This window comes from Sycon ciliatum, chromosome 2 (assembly GCF_964019385.1).
Source record: "Sycon ciliatum chromosome 2, ocSycCili1.1, whole genome shotgun sequence".
Classification (NCBI taxonomy): Eukaryota; Metazoa; Porifera; class Calcarea; order Leucosolenida; family Sycettidae; genus Sycon; species Sycon ciliatum.
Genome location: NC_088644.1, coordinates 49,924,641 through 49,945,597, shown reverse-complemented (window position 1 = coordinate 49,945,597; position 20,957 = coordinate 49,924,641). Strand labels below are relative to the sequence as shown.

At 46.5% G+C, this 20,957-nt stretch overlaps 2 protein-coding genes across 2 annotated transcripts in view; one reads left to right on the top strand and one right to left on the bottom strand.

The window, feature by feature from the left end:
- LOC135810946 (zinc finger CCCH domain-containing protein 11A-like) overlaps positions 1-20,957 on the top strand; it is a 56,263-nt gene that overhangs the window by 18,707 nt on the left and 16,599 nt on the right. The gene's annotated exons all lie outside the window — the stretch shown is intronic.
- On the bottom strand, positions 13,891-18,626 carry LOC135810945 (sialidase-like). Its single transcript, XM_065324323.1, has 6 exons — positions 18,561-18,626; positions 17,835-18,193; positions 16,436-16,780; positions 15,539-15,875; positions 14,989-15,100; positions 13,891-14,515 (listed from the first exon to the last, which is right to left on the bottom strand). The coding sequence occupies exons 2-6, from the start codon at positions 18,021-18,023 to the stop codon at positions 14,362-14,364; spliced, it is 1,137 nt and encodes a 378-aa protein (XP_065180395.1). The 5' UTR covers positions 18,024-18,193; positions 18,561-18,626; the 3' UTR covers positions 13,891-14,361.

Sequence of the window (20,957 nt, the reverse complement as noted above, 5' to 3'; positions counted from 1 at the left end):
TGAAATCCAGATAGAAGATGGAGCCAGACCACCGTCTCGACCCGCCTACCGCCTGCCGAAACCAGAGATGGACGAGCTCCAGTCACAGCTATCAGAATTACTTGAGAAGGGATTCATTGAGCCAAGTAAGTCGCCATACGGTGCACCTGTGTTTTTTGTGAAAAAGTCGGATGGTACTCTGAGAATGGTGTGCGATTGGCGAGAATTGAATAGAATTACGATCAAAAACAAAGCTTGTCTTCCTAATATTGATGACTTATTCGACACGATCCAGGGCAGTGCATATTTCTCCAAGTTGGACTTGCGGTCAGGCTACAATCAAATCAGAATTCAAGACTCGGATGTTTCTAAGACGGCCATTAATACGCCGTTCGGCCACTTCCAATTTAGAGTCATGGGATTCGGGCTGACTAATGCCCCGGTCACCTTTCAGTCACTCATGAACTCTATTCTGCAACCGCATCTCCGAAAATTCGTTGTAGTATTCTTGGATGACATTCTAGTTTTCAGCAAGACCTGGGAAGATCATCAGCATCATCTTCAAACAGTTCTAGAAACACTTAGAAATAGTGAGCTGTATTGCAAACAGTCTAAATGCGAATTCGGCGTGAGAGAAGTTCTCTTCTTGGGGCATAAAATCAACGGCACATCAATTTCCCCTGATCCCAAGAAGATAAGTGCTGTGGAAACATGGCCAACTCCGTCGTCAGTAACTGATGTGAGGAAGTTTCTTGGCTTTGCAAACTATTTCCGAAGGTTCATAGATCGACACTCGACCATCTCTCGTCCATTAGAAGAAATCACCGGAAAAAATTCACGCTTTGAATGGAGCGCTGCTAGACAGAAGGCATTCGAGTCTCTAAAATCAGCATTACTCGAGGCGCCAGTGTTGCAACTGGCCGATGTTGAGAAAAGCTTCATGGTAGAAACTGACGCAAGTGACTTTGCCGTGGCGGGTGTGCTCCTGCAGCAGGGAGAAGATATGGATTTGCATCCCGTAGCCTATTGTAGTCGGAAACTGTCAGCTGCAGAACGCAACTATACTGCGGCCGAGAGGGAAACGTTGGCTGTGGTATTTGCATTAAAGTGCTGGAGAATCTATCTATTCCGCCACTTTGACCTGATGACTGATAATATGGGTGTTGTCTATTTACGAACCAAACCGACTCTCACCAAGCGTGAGGCAAGATGGGTAGAGTTTTTAGCTGACTATGACTTTACGGTCTTTCACAAACCAGGAAAGAAAAACATTGCCGACCCGCTTTCACGCCGTCCAGATCTGTTCAGTGATTCTGAAATAGGCGGGTCATCCTATCCTCCTAACATTCAGTTGAATGCCATAGAGCATACCCTAGAGATTAATCCAGACTTAGCGCAGTTAATTGTCAGCGGTTACAAGTGCGACAAGGATCTTGCTCCCATTATCAGGAGACTGAAAAATTCAAGCCATGACAATCTGCATGACCGTTACCTTCTAAATGAAACACCCGGTTATCTTTATCTCAGATCTTCACCACAGAACAGGTTATGCATTCCAAAGAGTAGCAAACTCCGACTCGCCCTGCTTCAAGAATACCATGAATGTGTGACTGCGGGGCATCCCGGTCGAGATCGCACCTATTTCAGACTCTCTAGATATTTCTATTGGCCCAGAATGGGACTGGATGTAAAGGCGTTTGTCAAGTCATGTGACGTCTGCCAACGAGTTAAAGGCGGTCAGCTAAAAACTGGTCTCTTGCAGAATTTACCAGTGCCCAGTCAGCCGTGGGCGGATATCTCGATGGATTTTATCATGGGTTTGCCTAGGACCGATACAGGTCATGATGCTATATATGTATTTGTAGACCGCTTGACAAAGTGTGTACATTTAGCACCTACTTCCTCTACTATTGACGCTAAAGGAAGTGCTGATCTGTATATTCAACATGTATTTCGACTTCATGGTTTGAGTTATAGTATTGTATGTGATCGTGATCCAAGATTTACGGCAGCATTTTTTCAGGAATTGTTTGATCGCTTAGGAACGAAACTAGCATTTAGTACTGCCAATCACCCTCAGACAGATGGCCTAACTGAACGAGTAAACAGAATAGTAGAGGATGTGCTGAGGGCTTTTGTAAATCATAAACAAGATAACTGGGATATGCTCCTACCTCTCTGTGAGTTTTCTATCAACAGCGCTACTCAATCATCTACAGGAAACACACCGTTCTTCTTAAATTACGGTCTAAATCCCAGAGCGCCACCCGACTTCCTCAACCCTATTCAGGGAGGCAGAGATTCAGCTGATTGGTTGCAAGCAAGACAAGACGCGGTCAAGATCTCACAAGATGCGCTAGTGGCAGCTCAAGCTCGTCAGGCCTTCTATGCAGATCGGACAAGGGTCGAGGGAAAGCTGAAGGTGGGAGATTTGGTAATGGTCTACCGGGATTTCCTCCTGACTCCTGAAGCTCGGGACCGACCATCCCATAAATTACGCCCCAAGTGGTTTGGCCCCTTTCCTATAACCCATGTGGTCGGCCCGAATGCCTACAAGCTCAAGTTGCCTCATACCAGCCGCTGTCACCCGGTATTTAATGTGTCGGCACTCCGTGCCTACGAGAAGAACGCTATTCCTAATAGGAGACAGCCTACGCCTCCGCCTATCACGGACCTTGATGGTCATGCCCGCTATGTGGTGGAGAACATTCTCAGTCACCGCCGCCGGCAGAATCAGCTTCAGTACCTAGTCAAGTGGCAAGGCTACTCTGATGCCACTTGGGAGCCTGAACATTATTTGTTGGATGAATCTGGTAATGACATTGTTCCACTTCAGAAGTACAAAACCTTGGCTTCTGCCCGCTGAGTTTTGCAGTTGAACTTCTAGTTTCACCTTACACATTTGTTGAGCTTATTACACTTTATTTGCATGGAGTTTCAGTCGTCTTATTGTGTTACTTCAAGCCTTTTTTCGTCTCGCACGTGTTTGCGCTTATTGTACTCTATTCCACTTGAGCATTTGGGTTATAAGCTCCTTCCTCTCCATAGGAGGGGGATGATGTAACAGTTTTCCCCTGTTCTCTATAACTTTACACTCCCTCGCACCTCATGCGTCTTACGCCTGTCTATTAGCACCTTCATTGGCGCCATTGCCACATGTATACTATCACATTTTGCATATAACTGGTCGAGGCACGCTCAACCAGGCCTCTTACTTTTCAAGTTTGATTAAACCTGTTACAGTAATCAGTAATGCTAGATCAATATACAGTCGTCCCTCTCTAATCCGGCACTTGTTTATCCAGCACCCTTGCAAACCAGCACACTTTCTGGCAAAACGGATTTTTCAGTTCATTTTCTACGCTTTAATCCGGCACTTGAATTCCGCCTCCAGCAGCAATTTTCTGCAACAAATCACTCAAACTGTACATAATTCGATTTTCTCATCCAGCAGTTGTACATCGCAGACTGTCAGGGACCATTGTAACATACACAACACATGCAACGTACACTTGGGAATATCCCATGCCAGCACATAGGATATTCCTAAGTGTATATGTAGGACTCAGTGAGCAGTCACGTCTCGATGACCGATCACGATCCCCGTGACCAATCAAACAGTCACAAATCCCCGAAGAGCAGTCATAAAGTCACACACCAGTTTGAATCCCGATGACCAGTCACAAACAGCCGCGACTTTCTCTGTGAACGGTCACCGGATCCACGTCAAAATATTACGACTCAACTGTAGGCATTCACGCGATCAGCATACTTTTTTCCTTCACTGGTTTCAGAAGTGAGGAAGAAAGATTTCGATCAACTCTCGATTTCCGCGTAGTTTACTTGTACATGTAGCTCGAGTCTGGTGTGTGTGGGCTCCTCTCCAAAACGAAGGGTGGTCGAAAATCTTGCAGGCTTCAGATAGAATCTCTTTGAGAGGACGTTCTGGCTAGTAGATTGTGCTATTCATCATAATTATTTGAAGAACAAACTTCGTCGTTCACAAAAGCTATTTTCGGAATATTTTCAGTCAAGTAATTTTTTGCATGCCGATCTTGCTAGAACGGAGACTGATTTCAACTGATCCAGCATACAAGCAGCACTCGCTTTGTGTTTTTGGAGAGGATGGGTGACAAGATTACGGAGTCAGAAGTGGACATCGTCGACGATGCAGAGACGAAAATATGGAAATGAAAATATGTTCATCTCCAAGAAGGTACTGAGTACATCAAGCACCTTCGTGTGTGTAGCTCTGTCTTTCTTGTGGAAGACTCCACAGAAAACAATGTCCAGCTTGTTGAAACTGAAACTGCCTCTCAGTTGAAGTCGTTCAGGGAAGACGTCTATTCAAGACATCATTGATCCATTCTCAAGAACCATCGTAAGAAATTAAATCAAGTCATGTTAGCGATAAGAATGGCGACCTAGACCAGAGAAGTGTGAGTGTCTTGTTTTGACTGCAGGAAACTGTATTTCAATATTGTGGAACAACGTAGTGCTTACGCAGTTTATTGCTTCGAACACATCTTCATTCCTACTCCCAAAATAACTCTGTAAAATGTATTGATGTAACATTATGGTAGATCTACATGGTCTTTCTCGTTGTGCTGCTATAACGTGTATTATAAGTACATGCATACGAGTACTGTGTACCGTTTACTGTCTCCTTGTCAGTGTTTTTGGGCGATCCTCCACATCTTCATTTGTCCATTACGTATTTTCCTTCTAATTATTAATTTTATAGAAATATTCACTCACTACAAATTCTTGTGATTGCTGGTGCGAATGTAGCCTGCGATGCCTGCTTTTTAGTGAGACTGCACCAGACATGTATCGATATGTATTGTCTGACGAGATTTTCTTGAACTGGCATGCTGATTGACAAGAACTTTGGTTAGATAAGGTTTAGAATTGGGTGCTCAATGGCCTGGAGGAATTAATCGTGTTTGTGATCAGTATCACCAAGAGTACGGTTCTTCCGTCTACGCATCTCTTCTCGTCTGGTGGATTGGTTGAAAAGAGATAAAATAATAATACAGAATTGCTTGTGTCCAAGTGTCGTCATGAAAAAAAGTTCTACCTCCGTAACTTTGTCCGCAAGGTCACGTCAATCTAGCTGGTAGTCCCGCTGCCTATTTGTGTGTGTGCGTGCGCGTGAGTGTTTGTGTGTGTGTGCGCGCATGCTCATGTGTGAGTGTGTGTGTGAGAGAGAGAGAGAGAGAGAGAGAGAGAGAGACAGAGAATGTGTGTGGATGTGTGTGTGTGTGTGTGGTGCAATCCCAGCACAAGTTGCTATGGCTTCTGCCGTAGCATTGCTATCATCGCCTCCGGCGATTGGCATCAAAGGTCAGGTCAGGTGTGTGTGTGTGTGTGTGATTTAGAGAATGAATGTGTGTGTGAGAGAGAGAGAGATTTAGACAATGCGTGTGTGTGTGTGTGCGCGTATACGTGCGTGTGAGTTTATGTGTATGTGAGAAAAGGGAGAGAGTGTGGGTGTATGTGTGTGTAATGGTGTGGGCATGTGTGGATTTGGCATTTAAGTCCACAGCTCTATTCTATGTCATTCACGCTGGAACTGCTGCTGCATAGCCCCAAGTCTGAAGACTTGGCAACTTCACGCCTGCATCTGACTCTTGCGCTATGATACGCGTCGCCTATGATACCCCTCAGAATTTCCCACCTTACTCCCCCTTATGTTCAGGCTGCCCGTTTAGGAGCCATCAGTTGCCTGGCGATCGTTGTAATACGTGAAACTCAGAGTTGTGACAAACCTTCCAATCTCTCTTGTGATACAGAAATACCTATATTCTGCCTGTGACTACTCACAGAGAAAGAGTGGTCGCAACTGTACATTCCGCATGTAACTGTTCGCATGGAATTATAGTGGTCACAGCTGTATTCTGTGACCGCTCATAGGGACTTATAGTTTCCACAACAAATCCTGCAGTACGAAGCACTCTACGAGCAGTCACGAACTGTGTACTTTACACATGTACATGTATGGTTATTTGTGACTGGTCATGGGGCATTGTGACTGGTAAACTAATTTGTGACTGGTCATGGGGGGTTTGTGACTGTTTGACTGGTCACGGGGACCGTGATTGGTCATGGGGCCTTGACTGGTCACTGAGTCCTACATATAACTTATAGACATGCATTCCAGAAAGTACTTGGTTTGACACAGAAAATCCCTACGTTTTGACGTAGGACACAAACATGTATGATAACATCCGGGCCGGGTTGGAGGGGAGGATTTCATAATCCAGCACCCTTGTTTATCCAGCAGAAAATGCCGTTGCAAAAGGTGCCGGATTAGAGAGGGACGACTGTATATATGAGAGAGTCATGCTTACCAATATTACCCTAGATAGCTACTTTCTTAACGAGATTCGTGGGCTGCATGCGTAGGTCTAATGAGAACGGAATGCAGTAAAACCTGTCAAGGCGACCACCTGTTATAGAAGACCACTGCAACCAGGACTAATGGGTGCTATTTCCAGTCAATTGACCCTGGACAAGGCGACCACCTGGTGACAGAGACCACATTTTGAAGTTCCCTTATGCGGTCGTGTTCGACAGGTTTCACTGCTACGCATCGGCGGCTAATGGTAAAATTATCAGTAGAATTATATGCTGGTTTTAGTAAACTAGCACTGCATGCCGAGCATAAAAGTGGCATAATTGCAGCAAACTGGCATTATGGGTGCTTTTGATGCCGACTACTGAACTAACAGACTAGCCAAAACTGGTGGTGTAGTCCGCAGCCCTCTGAGGCGTGGTGTCTCCAGCAACATTATGAATCATGGTCTCCATCTGTTCCCATCTATTAGCAATGATGCGTCGGACGCCTTGCGACACACCATTGTCCTCGCCCGTGAACCTGGCGCCTCGAGTTGGCTGACTTTCCGTCCATTGAAAAAGTATGGTTTTTCACTGAGCAAAGCTGAGTTCATGGACGGCTTGTGCCTCCGTTATGGTTGGATGCCGCCGAGGTTACCAACTCATTGCTCTTGTGGACGGGACAATGGTATTGACCATGCCTTGTCATGTCCCCTTGGTGGGCTTACCATTATCCGCCATAATGAGAACCGGGATGTGACAGCCTCTCTCCTTCAAGAGACCTGTCACAATGTCTCCATTGAACCACGAGCTGCAGCCACTCACTGGAGAGAGAATGAGATACAGGTCTGCTATTGTGGAGGAGCATGCGCGGCTTGATGTAGCGGTCAGTGGTTTGTGGGGCAGTCGTTTTGAGCGTACTTTACTTGATACACGGGTTTTTAATCCTCATGCACGCTCAAATCGATCTGCACCACACACCACTGTCCATTGGCGCCATGAAAAAGAAAAGCGACGATGTTATGAAGAGAGCGTGAGAGAGGTGGAGCATGCGACGTTCATGCCTGTTGTGCTGTCGGCAAGTGGTGGCATGGGAAGAGCGGCGACATCACTCTATCGCCGAATCGCGTTATTGAGAGCGGAAAGGAGGAAGGAGCAGTACTCCCACGTAATATCTTACATCAGATGCCGTCTCTCATTTGCCCTGTTGCGATCATGCATCATGTGTTTGCGGGGTTCATGGGGTCTTTTCCGTGAGCGATCGGTTCGGCATCCGGAGTCTTCTGAGCTGGTTGTTGCTGAGGCCCAGGTTGCTCGCATGTGAGAATCTATAAATTGCAGCAGATTATTTTTATTATAAATACTGGACATGGATACTCAGTGACTTTTTACATTCTACAGGCTACGTTTTATTGTTGTTATTATTGCAAAGCTTTCCTTTTGATCTTCAAAATTTGAGTAATAAATTTCTAATGTATATCCAAAAAAAAAAATTCGGCTATATCCAGCACTCCTACAATCTACATGCTTGATGTACATGTATGTACCTATATACAGAAGCCTTGCTTGGTAGTTTAACATGTTTTTCGATTTTGACAGCATGTTACGGTTCAGATGGTCGTAAGACCGGGACTCTGCCAACCGGGTTATGGTTGTAGTCAGGTGCACTACGCGTCCTCGCCTTGTAACATGCTGTCAAAATCGAAAAACATGTATGTACCTGTAGGTCAACATGGTTCAACATGGTTCAACATGGTTCAACATGGTTCAACATGGTTCAACATGGTTCAACATGGTTCAACATGGTTCAACATGGCATGCTTATCCAATACTAGGCGAAAATCTGGCAACAATGATGACTGTGATTGTGTTGTTGCGCTGGTCAAAATGCTACAGAGTACAGTATTCTTGCAAGCTAGTCAGCTACCGCTGCAGTAGCTACTACAGTGTATTACAATACCTTCTAGGTTTGACTCCCACTGTAAAACGGTAAACATCACCGCACACAATTTTGGCTATTTTGAGGGAAAAAAGTGATATTAGTCTACTTAGTCGATCTTCCTTCCACTTCAGTTCTAGTCACGTGATTTAGTTGGAGCAGCCAGGTATGGATGATGACGGAGGTAGTTGGGATGGCAAGAAGTCATATGAAATGGGCCAAAATGCCTGAAAATGTGTCAGAGTCGGAACAGTGGGATGAAATTGAACCAGAAAAAAATCAAAAATTGAAAGGAGCGGGAATATCGCGCTGAAGATCATTTGAGCGGATCTGAAAGTCAACGCAAACTAGGACAAGAGTGAGTCAAGGATAATCTACGATGGTGGTGCGTATCAGTCCTGCGGCTAGAGTTACGGAGTTTCCTCAAGAGTTTCTGACAATCTCTACTGGAAAGTTGTTTTGTGAAGCCTGAGTTTATCACCTTGTAATGATGCCAACGTGATGCAAAAAAGGCAAAACGCCTTTTGAAATGCTTCGGAGCGACATTGCCGCAGTAAGCAGCAGAAGGTGGCAGACATAGCCAAAATATCGAAAAAAGGTTTAGCATCTGCTTCGTCATCGGCTTCTTGCGGTTCTTCGGCGCCGCCAGCAGTCGTTTGGAGGCCTGGACTAGGTTCCGAACCTGTGCGTTGTCTGTGGGGTCCGGTAGGCCTCGCACCTTGTGCGACCAGGCCAACGCGCAAATAGCGGATGTTATTGGTGACGCTGTCCGTGCCTCCTGGAGCAGCTTCACGACATACAAACATATGTGCCAAGACTCGGCTGGTACGCTCGGGATCTCTTGACTGCTAGCCCACTCTTGCCAGCGCTGAAATGTCGACAAATACTTGGTCACTGTTCCCGGTGCCCTACTCGCCAACATGACTTCTGGAATCTTCCTGGATAGGTTCACGAGCTCCTGGGTTAGCTCCACTTGAACCGCCCTCAGCTCTAGGCATGAACACAAGATCATAACGTGAGGCGCCTGTCAACAGAGTCATCAGCATTAGCGTCGGCTTCAGCATCTGCAGCAGCTATCAGCATCATTTGAAGAGCATTATACAACGGCATCAGCAGCAGCGTCTGCCGAGCCCTGAGGGCTACAACATCGTCATCGGCATCACCAGCAGCAGCATCCGTCCGCCCTGCGGATTATGACATTGTCAGCAGCATCTGCCTCCTGCCCTGTAGGCAATGGTGTTCCCTGAACACCAACATAGGACAATGCCTCTTGCACCGTGCACTCACATATGCTCGCGCCACAAAACCACAGCAATCGTGTCAGTACGCAAATCAGCAACAGTTATTCTTCATGCACACTCTTAAAGCCAGCATTTCTGTATAATATTGCTTGCCCTCCCCCCCCCCCAGCAAGTTGTAAGGGCAGGTACCTTCCAGAAATGGGTTTTCATCATGGGGTAGCACCAAAACTTCTTTTACAAATTGCCTAGGGTACCCTGTAAAAAGACTCACAGTCTGTGGGGATTGCCCTAGTAAAATAATAAATACTACTACTACTACTACTACTACTACTACTACTACTACTACTACTACTACTACTACTACTACTACTACTACAAATGGTTTCCAGGTTTGCCTCCCATGTAATTTTGGCCACCAATCCACTGACACCCACTTAGGCACGACCAGTGTGCCATGGCCGCAGCACATTTTTAACATACTCAAAACCCTGGGTATTAGGTGGAACGGAGGTGTAAGCCACACCGTTTCCATTGACCAATCAACCGTAAAGGCATCGATCGCATAACATCCCGGATTCCACCACCTTGAACTGAAACGCTTTAACTGTTTCGTCCTCAGACTCGCAAAGCAATCTAGCGTATGGGGACCCCACAAACGCTCGATTTGTTCAAAAACAGCCGGGTTTAGCCACCAATCATCTGTGTCAACTATTTTCGAATAGTAGTCCGCCAGTTCATTTTGTTCTCTGGGAACCCATTCGGCAATCAGGCGGATTCCGTGCTTCATGCACACCTGGAGGATTCGCATGGCCTCCCTTTGCAAATGCTCCCTTCTGCTGCCCACCTGGATAATGTGCACAGCTGCCTGGTTATCGCTTCAGTGAATGCAGATACCTCCTTCTAGTTTGTGTGCTAATGATTCAAGCACCAACGCGTTTGCTCTCAATTCTCTCCACGTGGAGCTTCTTCGGTCATTCAAAATCTCATTGGACCACTCTCCTCTGGCTACCTCGACTGCACTGCCGTCTACTAAAAATCCGCCCCAGCCAGAGTCGCTCGCATCGGACCAGGTCAGGACCGTTGCCTTTGGGCAGTTTTTCCAAAATGGTTGGCCGTGCCAGTCTTCAAAAACCGTGCTCCAAAATTCCAAGTCGCACCTTGCCGCATCCGGCCATTTCACTGGGGCGTACCAAGAACTCCTAGACAATAGCATGCTGTAGAATGCCCTGGTACGCAGACGGCAAATTGGCCCGAGCGCAAGCGACATAGACAACAGGAAGCCGGCTAGCCTTGCCACTTCCCTCGCGGGTGGCGCTGCTAGACCGCTCAACCGTGCTAGGCACTCTTTAAGCCTCGCCACTCTGCGCTCTGTCGCAAAAATTCGACCCTCTTTGAGGTCAATGCACATGCCTAGCATTTCGACCGTTTGTGATGGCTCCCACTGGGATTTTAGTTCATTGGGCACAAACCCAGCTCTCAAGAGATCAGCTTTCATCTGTTTTGCCACCACCTTTGCCCCTTCGACAGTTAGGCCTTGACGGATTATGCTAGCATAATTTTTCGCATAATTCCTACCAAAATCGAATAATCGCATAATTCGAGGCAAATTGCATACGAATCGCATAAAATTGTAATAATCCGCCTGCTCGCATCAAATTCCATACATCGTATATGTTCTACAAGTACAAGTACAAGTAGATGCACTAGGAATTTGTAGGTTTACGACTCCCTTGATAACATGTCCAGCCCACTACAATCAGTGATGGTCGTAGCTACATGTAGGTCGGACGGTGCGTTGATCCCGTTGAACTTTTGCTACTACAGTAATACGCCCTCTACAAAAAAATTCCCCTGCTACTTTGCACAGAACCATCATGCATTAGCAGCATACATGTATGTGAGAATAATGCGGCATAATATGATAACTTTTAGCATAAAAATAGCATAATTCTGCATTTTTTTCAGCAATGCGAAAAGCATAATTATTTTCACGAAAATATTAGCATAATCCGTCAAGGCCTATCGACAGTAGAGTGCCTACCAGACCCGTCGTCCATGTAGAGCTGACATCTTATGCCCAACTCCCTCCAACGCCGCAGTAAAACACGTGTCACTTTTGTGAAAACATAAGGAGCCGTGGAGAGGCAAAACGGTAACACGCAAAATAAGTAGGTTGTGATAGTTCCCTCCGCATTAAACCACTTAAACCCCAAGTACTTTTGATGCTCCTGTGCAATTTCAATGTGGTGGTACCCGCTTTTCAGGTCAAAAGTAATCACGTAGTCACCCTTTTCGTAGACTCTTGCGACTGTTTTCAGGTCTTCCATTTTGAATTTAAATTTCGCCAGATAAGTATTGACGTACCTCAAATCCAAAATGAATCTTAACTTTTTCCATTATTTACCACGCCTTAAGGGCTGCAAATCACTGCCTCCTCACTCTTGACCTCCTTTATGCACCCTCTTTCCATCAAGTCTCTAATTGAATCTGTGACAAAATCAAATTGGCACTGAGCGCTACTGTGATTTTTTACAGTTTTCGGCCTTGGTAGCTGCACGAACGGGAGTAGATACCCTTCACAAATGATCCTTGGCACAAATTCGGATGCCCCCATTTTTTCCGAAAATGGCTTGCACCTAGCTAAACTGCTCACCACCACCCCTTGCCCCTCTAGTTCCCCTTGATCGTCAGATTCACACATGCCCGCCACGCACCCCTCGTCAACGACACTCAGCACCGAATACACTTCATCATCTATTACATCAGGGGGGAGTCCGTCCGCACAGCCCTCAGAGCTATTTCTGAGCGGCTAGCTTCTGGCAGAAATTGATGAAGTGGCCTGGCTCGCCGCAACGGAAGCAGACTTTGGGGCCAGGCTGGATGGGGTTTCTCCCCGGTTGCGTCCTTGGTGCCTCGCTGGGCCCAGAAGGTGACTGCTGTTGTGGTGGCTGCTCAGCCCCTCGTGCGGCTGCTTCAGGGGTGACCACCCCGCCCCTGCCGAACCTGGATGGGATGCCCACCCCCCCCCCCCCCTCCGAAAGGGCCGCTGCATGGCCACGGACTGCACGGCCGCATTCAGTCTCTTGCTCTTTTCGGCGGAGGTCACACTGCTGAGGATTTCCCCTCCCTCCACAAATTTGTTCGCCACCTCTAACCCATGGGTATCGGCGACGGCGAGCCACTCTTGCCTGTCCTCTAGAATGTCCTCTCCTTTCTTTAGGTTTTTCGTTACGCTCCTCAGCCGGTCGGACTTCAGTGCCCTCCGCATTTTCTCCAGGCGCTCCTGGAGCCGGGCGTTTACTGTGTGCTGGTGCTCATACGCCACGTTCCTCCATTTACTGGGGCCCGTTGACGTAGCACTCGAGCGATGGCGATGACGGCGAGCCTTCTTGTTGGAACTTTTTGATTTTTTGAATTTTTTGGACCTGGATCTCCGGATCCTTGGGCGGGGTGACCGCGATGCACTGCTGGCACTCGACTATGATCTAGATGATGACGACGACGATGGCGACGATGACGACGATAACGGAGAACGTCTCCGTCTGCGACCTCTGCCGCGTGGGGATTCCGGGGCCCTGGCCCTTTCGAGCTCGATTTGGGCCTCGAGCAGCCTGATGCGAGTTGCCTGCTCCTCCAGGCGTGCCGCCGCCGCATGGACCTCGATCGCGTTCCGCTGCGCGTCAGCCTGCAGTCGTGCGGGTTCTGCGCTTGCAACACGACGGGTCCTTTTACGGGGAGGCATGTTCCTAAAAGGATCCTGAAAGTACGTTGAAAAAACGGGATCAGAAATACACTACACTTGCAAAGCAAGAAGAAAAAGAATGCCGCAGCCGGGGCGCATGCTCCTAATATCTCGCATTTGCGAGCAGCAAATGTTACGTCATGCAAAAGAAAGACTAAAAAGAACTACATTCTCGTTTCTTTCCTACGTCAGCCAACGAGAAATGAGGCATAAACCTGTCTATCACGACCGGTCAAAGGACCTTCAATATGTGGTCTCTGTCACCAGGTGGTAGCCTTATCCAGGGTAAAATAACTGGAAATATCACCCCTGGGTTCTGGTTGCAGTGGTCTTCTAGAACAGGTGGTCGCCTTGACAGGTTTTACTGTATTCCGTTCTCATTAGGCCTACGCATGCAGCCCACGAGTCAACAACGATCGAGGGTAATATTGGTAAGCATGACTGTCTCTTATTGATCTAGCATTACTGATTACTCTCTACCCTCAGTTCTTTGTCTGAGCTATACTCATTCCAATTTGGTATTCTGCTGTCTAGGAGCTGGGAACTCAACGTTCCTTAGCATCCTTCAAAGCAACTTCAACTTCCGGGCTGTCTCAGAACCCATTGCAGACTGGCAGAATGTGGCTTCGGAGTAGGTGAGTTGATTCATATCAAGTTTGAGCAGCGTTGTCGAAAATATGACCATAATTATATGTGCGCATTGTACTGAATGAAATGACAATGCAATATACATGTAGTGAAGGTTGGCACATGATTCTGCCCAACACAGCCAGCGAGAAAGTGAAAAGCGAGCATTCAAATTAGCATTATGCTGATATAACATTATGCTGATATAACGAGCAGCGCTCAAAGCATTATGAGTAATATAATCAAGCATTAGCCGAAGATGCCCAAATACGTGTGCCAGCGGATAGCTGAAATAGGGCATGATGCAAAACAACTTGGGGCCGCCAGGTTAATTTTCCTGGACCGAGCCAGCCGGGAAAAAACCCTCGCGCCGACGGACGCAGTAGAGAGGGAAAAAACCGGGTGTATATCCCCAAAGGCGATTGGGCATGATGTAGGCATGGCAAATGAGGAGCACACTGTGCATTCTGACAATACACAAAATTTCTCTTAGTCTAAATCATCAGCTCCGCTTCCAGGAGTAGATCTTCGCTGTTGACTGTTTCGTCAAGATCTGGCTTATTCAAGTCGACGTAGGTTACGTCACCAACAAATTCCTTCATCGCTTTCTCAAATGCATCGTCATCCAGCAGGTTGATGTCATCGAGCCTAGAACAGTCAAAAGAATAAGAAGTTATCTACAGCCGGTAAGACAATACGAAGGGACATTCAGATACTGCTATGGGAATGTCTTGGATGTGATATACTCAAACTACCATGTTGTGACTGCAGTAGTAATAACTGAACCACTCATGTTTATAATTAAATCCCAAAAATGACGGAATATTAAAAGAAAAATTACGTCTAGCATGGGACTCAGGTAGACTGAAATGTTCACAACCATAGGAACCGAATCACCCTCAAGGATCAAGGTGCAGATGCAGCTTCTAAAGCGGTCGGAGATGAGTAAGTCAGACCCACCATACAGTTGCCTATAAAATACGGAAAATTCAATCCGCTGAATCCATGCAAATTCAATTCGCGCCATGAATCCAAAAATGTGCAGTGTGAAAACTCGGACACATTAAGGAATGGCATGTAAGGCACAGTGTGATGAGAATTAGCCCGTAACAAGCACTTACCAATCAAATTCAGACTTGGCATCAGACTTCATAGTAGTAGTATCAGCAGTGGAAGGAACTTCACTTCCTTCACTTTGGGACACCTTCGTAGTGGCTGGGCTTTCCTTCTTAGCTGAATAGTGCAGATGAAGAAGCAAGCATTTATAATTATTTAATATATTTACAATGGATCAAGCCAGATTATAGCATCCCATTAGCCATAGAATGCTGGAACATACATATCATACACGCAAGATCACCTACTACCAACCCCTGCGTCAGGAATAGCGTTAACTATTTGCAAAGCCCTTAAATTGTATTGTAGCACACTGCAGCCGTGTTGAAGCAAATGGTCTTGCCACACGAGAAAGAAGCAGGACTCACTATCCGAATGTAACGAGAGGTGTAGCACATATCCCAAAGACCATACAGTAAATACCAAGCCAGGCCACACAAATAAACAACCAGAGAAAGGTATCGCTTAAGAAAAGGCACAGGAAAGGACAACAGATCAAAATTAACGTCTTCACGCACATTTCTAATACCAGCATGCATTAGCAATACAACTTACCAGAAGAATGACTGCTGAGTCTTGTTATCTTAGCAGGTGTTACCGCTTGAGTGGAACTCTTGGTAGGTGCAGTACTCAGTACTGAACTACATACACTCTTGCTTGCTGAACTGACAACTACTGATGGGGATTCCTTGCTGGTTGAATCGGCCGGTCTCCTTTGAATAGTGGAAGTCTGACTATCGGCCGGTCTCCTTTGACAGGTGCCTGCTGCAGATACAGTGCTGTCACTAGTGGTCTCATGGTGCTTGCGTTTCTCAGCACGGATTTCATCTAAAGACTTGATGTGAAGACCAGCAGCGGTCGACGTTGGTGGGGTCGCTGGAACATCACCAGGCTATGGAGCAGCCAGAAGAATGGCAACAGAGAGAGCGAGAGAGAGAGAGAGAGAGAGAGAGAGAGAAAGAGAGAGAGAGAGAGAGAAAGAGAAGGAGATAGTGAGAGAGCGAGAGAAAGAGAGAGAGAGAGAGATAGGGACAGAGAGAGAGAGAAAGAGAGAGAGAGAGAAAGAGAGAGAGAGATAGAGACAGAGACAGAGAGAAAGAGACAGCTAAAACAGCTGAGAGGCCTGGCATTGGCTGATGAATTCAAAAGACAGTGCAACACGTAAACCATAATCCGTAGGACATTATGACCACGCACCTTAAAGCAATGAATGCAGTTGTTGGTTTTATTTGACACATAACAGGCGCAAATAACGGATGGCACCTTTCCGGAACAGCTCGACAACAAAAAAATGAAGAAAGCAAGCCATGCACAAAATAAATAGTGGTGCACATGCAAGCTTTACTTTGAAGTTTGGTGCAAAGTTTGGTCTTGTAGTGTTGTGCACTGGAGTTGTCAGTAGCATTGGTGGTACTGCAACAGTTACTAATTATACATGTAAGCAAGTAGTACCTTTTGGGTTGCTTTTAAAGGCAGTGGCTTGGTGCTGGCGTGCACCTTAGCCCAGGGTTCTCTTCTCTGTTCTTGTTCTGTGTCCTGCTGACGCTGCTGCTGGAGCTGCTGTTGCTTGGAAAAGCGTTTGGCTCTTAGCTCCTTGACGGACACCCCACTGGACTGAAGAGGGCACGATGGTAGTGTCTGGCTTTGAGCAGATGATGATGTCTGCCTTTGAGCAGATGATGATGTCTGCCTCTGAGCAAATGAAGATGGCATTGACAGAGGCTTCTTGGTGAAACAATTTGTATGACCAATTTTATTCAGCGACTGAACTTTGAATGTATCCTCCTTAACTTCCACCTGCAATGAAAAGCAACATAAACAGGACAGGCACAGAGCCACGTACCACCGGCAAGAAGAAAAAGAACACCTGACGTCATTTTAAGGTTCAATAAGCACCCAAATCAGCCACACACAGAGAGGAAGAGATGCACACACGTTTACACAGTAACTCAAGAACGCAAAATAAATATTGCAAAGTAACCGCCAGTGAGGTTGAAGATCTGCAACTAAAAGATTAATGGTGAAACGACCGGGATCCTCAAAGGACACCGCCAAAGTCGTCAACAAAAAGAATGACATATGAATCTGTTAACTTTGAGCACCAAGACATACATATCCTTGCATGTGTCCGTCAGAAAGAAAGGATTAGCAAGTTGTGCTCTAGATTTATGTCTGCAAAAATGAAATATTTCCTTTTCATAAATGAATGCAATGCCACTATAAGAAGCAAGCATATTGGTGCATGCATGCGCTGACAGTTACAGACAGCCAGACAGACACAGACAGACACACATCACACACAGTTACACTCTGTCACACACACATACACGCACACATACACACACACATACACACATACACATACACACACACACACACCTTTGACCTTTGACGCCCATCGCCGGGGGGATGATAGCGATGCTACGGCAGAAGCCATAGCAACTTGTGCTGGGATTGCACCATTCAACAGCTTGCAAGGCGGAAGAATTGCCCGTCACTATTCAGCCTGGCCTACACCATACAGCTATTTGAAGGGATTTTTTCTGGCCAGTGAATCCATATTATTGGTCTTCTTCATTTTTTTCCCGCACACACATCACACCACATCCTCCGGCATGCACTGGCTGTTGGTAACCACCCAGGAGAATGAAAGAAAAATCAGGAAGAGTCTAAGAAAGAGAAGAAAGACGTGTGTGACCATATTCGTCAGGAATCGAACCCGCAACCTATTGATTGGAAATCGCTGCACATACCACTGCACCATATGGGACACACACACACATACACATACACATACACGCACACACAACTCATTCATTGATATACCAATGAATGTTCACTCTTATAGTACCTCAGGCCTGCGTCGTTTGGCTAACGGCTTCGTTTGGTCTTTTTGCTGAACAGATGCTGCCCTTTTCGTTGGTAACAAACGAATTGGACCATGCCTTGCAGGTCCAGATCTATGCTGTTGATTTGGATGATCGCGAGCATGAACACAATGGTATCGGCTTTTGGCTCGAGTTGCTCTTCTCATATCCATTCTGGAGTCAGCGGCAGTTGAGTCGGTGGCAATCCCTTGTGTTGGGGCGTGTCGCAGTCTTTCTTGAGAATTGCCAATAGTCCGGATGGTAGGGCTGCGCTGTGCACTGCTGTCACCAGGTATGGTTATCAGCAACTTGAAATCAGGTGGAAGCACCTGCGCTGGTCCAGCTGCAGAGTAGATAGGACAGTAAGGGTTAGCATCAATGATAGATTGTCTTGATGCATGGCAAGCAGTATAGATACGCCGCATCCAGCAACATTGCGTTCTCCATGAGCAAGAGTACGCAAGTAACCGGTAAAACGCAACTCCCGCAGCCCTTTCCGTACCAAGGACGTATAACATGTTTGTTTGATTTTCCTAATATTTCAGGTGAAATGGGCCTTCTTGCTTCATACAACTAACAGCAGTGTAGCAGCCATTTTGCCGTGCAGATTTCTATATACATAAATAAGTACCTCGTACACACGCTCGTACACACGCTATTATTGTGCACGAGGGCTAAGTACAGTCTTACAGCAAACCGAAAATGCTTACCTTTGACTGGATTTCCTTGGGGTGCAGTCGTAGTGGGTTGTACTTGGCCAGTTTGCAGAGGTGCAGCAGGACTTTTCGCTCGGCCCAAAAAATGACCAAAATTCATCAGATTCGGCTGAAAAATCCGCTGATTGTTTCATTATCGGCTGCAAAATTGGAATATACTGGGCTCAGGTAGGGTTGGAACGATTGTGGATTTTCACCTTTCTATTACCGTTTAGCTTAAAGTTGGCGCTACACCTTTCTGGCTCCTTTCAGAGGGTCAAAATCGAATTTTGACCCCATTTTCGCTTCCAGATCCTCCGGGTAGGTCCCAACCGCACATCCTGAAGTGAATTGCTTCAGTAGTTTTTAAGATATGGACTTTCAAAGGCCGCTATTGTCAAAAATAGTAATTGTAAATTCAAAAAATTCAAATTTTAACGCAGTAGAATTTACATTACACATGTTTTGCATGTAACTTTGATTTCGCTGGCATTTTAGCGATGAAACTTCGCGGAAAGGCTGAAAATCTCCCTGATTTTACCTTGCTGCGCCCCACGCAGAGCATCGGCATCAGCAGTGCCAGTGCGCATGTCACCATACACAGTGCGCATGTCGTACTTCAAATTATTGGTAAATATTTTTATACCAGCAATCTCCAATCTCAGCAATCTCCAAACTGTAGCTCTTTATCAGTTTAGCTGCTTTGTTGGCTTTCATCTGTTTTGTGGAACCTTCCTTGATCACTATGGGCAAGAGGCAATACGTAGGCCGTCCTGGTCGTCCACAGAAGCGCAAATTCCATGGAAATCAATCGCTAATTAATTTAATTGTCGAGTGAAATCACGAAAATTGTCGTGGCAGAGGACTCTTCTGTGTTGCCAGAAGATAGGGATGATGCCGAAGTCCAACAGTTTAATTCTGGTGAGAATGAGACATCTAGTGACAGTGACAGCGACAGCTCTGGAGATGAGCGTGATGATTACCTTACGACCGGGAGCCGAATTATTTATTTAGAATGTTTACAAAATTTACCTGCTGATAGTGCCTGTTGCTCAGCGTGCCATGGCACCCTTACACTATGTGAAGTACGTCGTGAAGGATTGGCTTCAACTCTATCGCTGGCCTGTGACAGCTGCGAGGCTGAAAGCCGTGAAGCTATGTCCAAGAAGAGTGGGCACTGCTGGGATGTGAACAGAAAGCTGGCTACTGCAATGACATGGATAGGACGTGGGCATCCCTTGTGAAATTCTGCACTGTCATGAATACGCCTGCTCCCATGAATGTCTCTGCATACCAGAAGCACACCAAGGTACTAGCAAAGGCCGGTAGATTTGTTGCCACCAGCAGCATGAGTGTGCAGCTGCGAATGCCAAGGAGTTGGCGTCTTCCCCGGATATTGCCGTCACTTACGACGGAACGTGGATGCGAAGCGGCTTTACCTCCCTACATGGAGCGTTTTTTGCCATCTCGTGGGATACTGGCAAAGTCATCGACTATGAAGTCCTCTCCCGGCACTGCCAGCAGTGCACAATATTCCAGAGGAAGCTGAGCAAACATGAGATCAGCAAGGAGCAGTATACTGCCAACGTACGTGGACATAGCAATGACCTGAAAGGCATGGCACGCGCGATATGGGCATTGGTTATGCATTGTGTGTTCAACAGATGACAAGCCGCAGCATCAGTTCTGCCCCCTGGACCAGCCTGTGTACTTGCGGCTGACTGAGAGGCAACTTCTCGAGAAATGCTTGCGTGGCGCTACTCAGAATCGGAACGAGTGCATCAATGGCCTCATTTGGCAGATTTGTCCAAAGACTGGCTTTTGCTTGTGAAGGACTGTCCAGACAGCTGTTGCCATAGCCACTGCTTGCTTCAACGAGAAGAACAAGGCCTTGGAGGAGATTCTTGAAGCGATGGGCCTGACAGCTGGTCACTACACGCGGACAGCGCTTGAGAAGTTGGACCGTGAGCAAGCCAAGAATGCAGCCAGGAAATCCTCAGATGAAGTGAAAAGTGCAAGGCAGAGGCAAAGGAGAGTGAGGTAGGGTGTGGAGGAGCAAACTGTTGATGACAAAGGTCTCACCTATGAGACTGGGGCCTTATAAAAAATAGCTGGCGTGGTGGACACAGATTGTAAATACAGGCATTATACTGCAATTTTTCCCCTTTTTTGGCTATTCCTAGAACTCTTAACCAGGCTACTGAGATAATCGTGGCCTGCAGACCCAGCAAAGTATACATTTTTGAAATCTGTGAAGCATTAGCTAGACATCGAACCGAAGTTTCAGAGGGCTGCTCTTCATATGATTATGATAGCAGAGGTCAAACCTTTTTGTTATTTTTTGCGCTTATCGCTCTTTTTTTTCAATCTCCTGCACTTGCTGGCTTGTTTTGCTGATGTCCCCTTTCTTTG

Bases quoted from the DNA above. Each gene is read 5' to 3' on its own strand.
- LOC135810945 (XM_065324323.1), bottom strand. From the start codon at position 18,023: ATGGATATGAGAAGAGCAACTCGAGCCAAAAGCCGATACCATTGTGTT. The intron at 16,781-17,834 runs GTACTATAAGAG...TTTTCATTGCAG, and splicing joins CCAAACGACGCAGGCCTGAG to GTGGAAGTTAAGGAGGATAC. The intron at 15,876-16,435 runs GTACTACTTGCT...GCTGCTCCATAG, and splicing joins CTTTAAAAGCAACCCAAAAG to CCTGGTGATGTTCCAGCGAC.